Here is a 5,966-nt window from a genome sequence, read left to right as displayed (position 1 = left end):
TGATTGACAAAATTGTACATTAATATGACTTTAATATCATTCATTTTAGTCATAAAAAAGACAAAAGTGCAATACACCACCATCTTTAATGCTACAAACAAAACAAAATAATAGTAAGACAAATATGAAACCCTAGATTACTCAAAAAGACAAAAAATATAAAAATTACATAAAAGTTACAATACACTCAAGTTACTGAAGTGTTTCCTAATATCAACATGAACAAAAAGACAAAAAATAATAACCAAAAAAAAAAAAAAAAGATAGAGAGAGAGAGAAACACTACAGTAAAAAAAAGTAAAAATTCACCCCTTAATATACATAAAGACTAAATAAAAATCTCAAAATTTCACCTAAGGGGGAATTTAATTTTCTTGTAATTAAGTTTCATAATGCAATAGATAGATTAAGATTAACATTTTGTTTTTCAGATGAAGAATGCCAAACATTCAAGCTTAAGCCTCCTGAGTATGAAGAAATTGTTTCACTAATCTCACTTATTATGGACGATGCGTTGCTTCTCTGAGTCGTAGGACGATGCAATGAGAGAGACAACGATAATCCACGTTCATCCTCCTCTTCTTCTTCTTCTCGAACATTATCTATCTTCATCGAGCCCTCAAATTTGAATCTCTTTGATGAATCCCTACTTGAATCTTGTGTCTTCAATACCTAAGCAACAAAAAAATTGATGTACATACTATCAAGTATAGTTTAACATGTTAAACTAAGTAGATGGTTGATTATCTAAACATTGTTCGTTTATAAAGGTTAAACTTAATTGTAAACTAACATATTTTGTAATGATAAGATATATAGTCCAACCATAAAGAGCAATACAACTTATGATGTCAAGTACATTACTTTTGAAGGATCAGATATGTACCTAATGATTTATTCTAAAAAGTTTGAACATAGCTAATAATTTTAACCTTTAACTCTAACTTGGCTAAAATTAGAGATTATTTTTCTTGGTAATGCCACAACAAATGTTGTTGAATGTGAATTATGTTCTAATAAGTCCAAAAGCCAAAACGTCTATTTTTATTTATGTTATATGATGACAATTTTCAAATATCTTAATGCACTGCTCATTTTGTGAAAAAAAATGTACCAAAAAGACTACTCATTACTTATTAAATAAATATGGTCCACCAAAATAAATGCACTGCTGCTTTCATATTTGTACCATACTATATGTATTAAATACCACTTGGATTTTTTTTGTTATAATATAAGATCTCAAAGAGATTTTGAAATATTCCTCAATTTCCCTTCCACATTTGTATGGTTTTCTAAATTTACCATATGTTATAACAACCATAATTTTTTTGTCAAATGCTGAGGTTATTCTATGAAGAAAAATACAAAAACTTAGGTTATAGAAAGACTAATTAATGTTGGAATATAATTGCAAAGCATGGAAATTCCATTTCCCTATCAACATGTTTATTCATGTCAAAACATGACCAACGCACAATAAATACACTCTCAACAACCCATCCAACAAATAATATATATATTTGAAATTTTATATCTAATATCGACATAGATATATTTGAACGATCAGGTCTCTTAAAAGATGTAACTATTGATGAATATACATAATAAACGAGATAATAGACCTATAAAATGAGGCATGAAACTCCCACGAAACAAGAATTAGCAATACAAAATTTTAGTAGCTAGACAGCAAAAATTCGTCGATAATCCTATTTATCAAAGGATTAGCGACAAATCATGTCAACTATCAGCAATTCAGCGACCAAGTTCGTGGCTAATTCCACTTTTTTGTACTTATTATTATGTTGAAACTTGTTAGTATTAGTTTTCCAATTTTTTAAATTATTTTTTTTGGGGGGAGGGGGGGTGGGCAATGTATCTAACCATACTTAATTTATTTTCTTCTTAAGGAAAAAAAAAATATTATTAGAAAAAACAAGAGAAGAGAAAGCAACATTAACTTTATCTGTCAACTACTTACTAGTGTACCTAATACCCTATAGAATGAAGACTTAATAGGCTTTGCCAGTTGTAGACACCATGTTGAAGATTCAAGCAAAGAATTTACTGGCAAAGTTAGACAAAAAGAAGAAAAAAAAATAGAAGTATGATGTATGACTAGAGTTGGAACTTCAAAGTAAACCAAAATTAAATAGTATTCCTTATTATTTTCGTCTCAATTTACGTGACACTTCTAGCTTTTTTCAGGGTTTATAATTTGACTAACTATTAAAACTAAACTAGATTATTTAAACTCAATACTCTCTCCATCCAAATTCATTTTTAGTCTGTTTCAAATAGTATGTTACATTCCTATATATTGAGTAAAGATTTCTCTATTATCGTTAATAGAATGATTTATAATCACACAAATTGTCAAATAACGTCTTATACTATAAATTTCAAAAAAAAAATCTTTTTTTCTTAGACTTTAGGCTAAGTCGAGCAGTTTCACATACATTGAAACAACGAAAATATTATGAAATTAAAATTCTGAATATTTAAAAACTAAACAAAAAGAATCATACGTAAGCATATCCTTCGTGCAATAAGATATGTTATATGTTAAAATGTTGATCAAATTCTATATTTATATTTAAAAGTCCTCTTTATTATGTACTTGAATTCAAAATCTATAAACTAAAAAAATCATGACTCCGCCTCTGATAACACAAATAGTACACTCAACCTTATGTTATAGTAAAAAAAAGCTGCACAAAGGAAACTACCCCTACTATTTCTACTACTACTACTAATACCAAGACTTATAACTAGCAGTTTAATTTGAACAAACAAATAAAAAAGTATATTGGGATACGTACCTTGAAAAATTGAGATTCTTGAAGTTCATTGCTTGTTGTAAGAGGATTAAAGATATGAGTAGTACTATTGCACAATGGTTGTGCTGTTTCATTTTTCTCATCTGCCATAATACTATGGATATTATAATCATTTCTACTGTTGTACTCATTGCTCACTGCTTCACGTATTCTCTGGCTGCTGCACCTCTCTATTCTAGCCCTGTATAAAATAAATTCATCAAACAAAAAGTTGTTATTTTTCAAGTTACTATTGTCACTTGTTGCTCGAATTCTTTAAAAATATAATTGATGGGTGTTATATTTCTAAAGGATATGATACGAGTGGTAATATTTTTTGGAGAGTTTGAGAAACATGATTGACAATGTATGTAGAACTAAAGACTTTTTTCATGGTCAGTGTTATTTGACGTGCGAACGCATTTTATGTGTAGAGTATTAAAAATATTATCGGATGTGTATCAAATATTTTTGAAGGATAGGAGTATGTATTTTTTAGGATTCATTATGGGTGAGACAATATTGTTAGAGGGTTTAATATGGGTGCAACCACATTTACGAAGGGTCTGAGCAATATAACTATAGTTATATTTTAAGGGGTCAATTGGTTGGTGGTATGATATAGACAAGAATATCGTATGAGATTATTTTATCTCGTGGAATATATGAGATAACCTATACTACTATTTATATTAATAAAATAATTTGAGACAAAATAATATCCATTACCAAACACGGAAAAAAAAAATCAAAAATATCCAGAGATTATTATTCTTACCCCGCCAATTAAACCACAGATAAGTGATATAATAGTGTAGAATTTCTTTTTAGATTATCAATATAAGTCTGAAAAAGTTTAAAAGGAAAGATAATAATGCCATATCAAAATGCATAAATGCAAAATCCTTTTTTGTTTCTTAGCAAAAAACCACTTTATAACATGGGAAACTGAGGCCAACAAAACAGTACAAAATCACCTTTTTGTTGGTTGAACACTGTTAAAGTATGGTGTAGAATCTGTTCTCTCCATATTGGGGCTGCTAAAAGATAATGGATATTGGTAAACCAAAAGCTTTTGTTGTTCAACACACCCTTCATCTTCTTGTTCTTCTTGTTGTTGATAATGACAACCAAGATCCTCTAAACACTCTTGTTTTCTTGGTTGAATACTCATTCTCTCTGCTATTTGTCAAACACAACAAAAAATGTTTACGATTAGAGTCTATCAAAAACAATCTCTTTACTATCACAAGTCAACGTCTCAATACATCACTTGTGGAATTATCCCGAGTCTATCAAAAACAGTCTCTTTATTCCCACAAGTCTATGTATATTGCAATGTATTAAGACGTTGCTCGTGAAATTATACTGAGTATGTTATGATGTATTGATAATGAAAAGAAACATGCATTCATTGGGAAAGAAAGAAAGAAAGGATATGCAATAAATGAAAGTGAGATTATTTCCACAAACATGCTTACATGTTAGATATGCACAAATGTGAAAAAAAGCAAAGATCAAGAAAGTCTAATAGAGGAAACAAAAAAGATATGGTCAATTAATCCATAATGAAAGAACATTTAATATACTAGTACTAGTATAGTATAACAATGAACATTAATATATATACCTTGCTTGTTGACATCACTCTTCATGCTTCTATACATCTGTTTTCATGTAAACAAGTGTTACTTATAATAAAGTCTTGAACTTTACAAATTTTATAAAAAAAAAAAGATCTTTAACCTGAAGATGGCTTTTGACATGAGAAATAGTAAGTCCTCTCACATCCATCATTTGAAGAACAAGCTTAGGAGTAGCCTCTATACATATATTAGCACCAAAACAAAAAGTCAAAAACAAGTACGACAATGTTACGTAGAATGTAAGCAGGACTTACCACTAACTCATTCAATAAAAGAAGAGAAAAATAGTGAGTTTAAAAACTTACTGTCTTGGCCACCAAGTTTTTCAATAGCATGAACAAAACAATGATGAAGATCAGGTGTCCATCTCAAACGTGGAACTTTTGATCTTATGTATTGTCTAACACCTCCATTTCTTCCACAATTTCCCATTCTCTTTTTAAGCTCAAATATCAAAAAGGGTATCTTCAAGACTCCTTTTTTTATCACAAAAATCACTTCAAATTCCAAAAGGGTATCTGTAAAACTCCTTTTTTTACCTCAAAAATCACTTCAAAATCCAAAAGGGTATGATCAAGACTCCATTTTTACCTCAAAAACCACTTCAAAATCAAAAAGGGTATGATCAAGACTCTATTTTTACCTCAAAAATCACTTCAAATATCAAAAGGGTATCTTCAAGATTCCTTTTTCCCACAAAAACCACTTCAAAATCCGAAAGGGTATGATCAAGACTCCTTTTTTCCCACAAAAATCATTTCAAAATCCAAAAGGGTATCACCAAGACTCCTTTTTTTCCACAAAAACCACTTCAAAATCCAAAAGGGAATTATCAAGACTCCATTTTTACCTCAAAAAACACTTCAAAACCCAAAAGGGTATCTTCAAGACTCCATTTTTACCACAAAAAAACTCCTCAAAATCCAAAAGGGTATCTCCAAGACTCCTTTTTTACCTCAAAAATCACTTCAAAATCCAAAAGGGTGTCTTAAAAACTCCTTTTTGAATGAAGAAAAAAGATTTTTACCCAAGTTCTTTTTTTCTATATAGAGGTTGAACAAGAAGGTGATATTTGAAGTTAGAAAAGAGTAGGTATTTTGGCAATCCCGTTGGAAATGTCTAGGTTTAAAGCAACAAAAAAAAAGGTACAATTATTACTTTTACCTGTAGAAAGAGAAAAAAAGAAAGATCACGAGAAAATGAAATTCCTTGTCAAAAATATTTCACTCTGTCTATATATGTATTTTGTTTTCACTCTGATAAAGAGAAATGATTACAAATATACAAATAGTAGAAGCAACTGATGCGCTGATACTTTGACTCTCTTCGCTTTCTCATCATCACATATGCCCACCCTACATATTACTCTCATCGTTTCATTTTACACCAATATTACTGCACATTTGATATTCAATAATTAATAATTAATAATTTAAAATCAATATCAAATAGTAGTAAATTTTGATTTGATATAGTATTTAGTAATATCATATTGAAA

The 5,966-nt window shown here is 29.4% G+C and overlaps 1 protein-coding gene across 2 annotated transcripts; it reads right to left on the bottom strand.

Moving 5' to 3' along the window:
- Window positions 1–350: 350 nt before the first annotated feature.
- LOC125855439 (putative Myb family transcription factor At1g14600) lies at window positions 351–5,656 on the bottom strand. Of its 2 annotated transcripts, XM_049535162.1 has the most exons (7): window positions 5,424–5,656; window positions 4,774–5,318; window positions 4,569–4,645; window positions 4,453–4,489; window positions 3,800–4,004; window positions 2,826–3,024; window positions 351–672 (listed from the first exon to the last, which is right to left on the bottom strand). In XM_049535162.1, exons 2-7 carry the CDS (start codon window positions 4,898–4,900, stop codon window positions 388–390), a joined length of 930 nt encoding a protein of 309 aa, XP_049391119.1. In that variant the 5' UTR covers window positions 4,901–5,318; window positions 5,424–5,656; the 3' UTR covers window positions 351–387. The 2 variants fall into 2 exon arrangements, with proteins under 2 accessions (XP_049391119.1, XP_049391120.1); XM_049535163.1 differs by having other exon boundaries at window positions 3,800–4,001; window positions 4,774–5,656.
- Window positions 5,657–5,966: the final 310 nt, after the last annotated feature.

Source organism: Solanum stenotomum, chromosome 2, assembly GCF_019186545.1.
Source record: "Solanum stenotomum isolate F172 chromosome 2, ASM1918654v1, whole genome shotgun sequence".
Lineage (NCBI taxonomy): Eukaryota > Viridiplantae > Streptophyta > Magnoliopsida > Solanales > Solanaceae > Solanum > Solanum stenotomum.
The sequence above is the reverse complement of the archived record's forward strand: the minus strand, read 5'-3'. Positions and strand labels throughout refer to the sequence as shown.

Coding starts and splice junctions, on each gene's coding strand:
- LOC125855439 (XM_049535162.1), bottom strand. CDS start 4,900: ATGGGAAATTGTGGAAGAAATGGAGGTGTTAGACAATACATAAGATCA. Junction 4,646..4,773: donor AAAACTTGGTGGCCAAGACA/GTAAGTTTTTAA, acceptor ATATATGTATAG/AGGCTACTCCTAAGCTTGTT. Junction 673..2,825: donor AAGAATCTCAATTTTTCAAG/GTACGTATCCCA, acceptor TTTGTTGCTTAG/GTATTGAAGACACAAGATTC.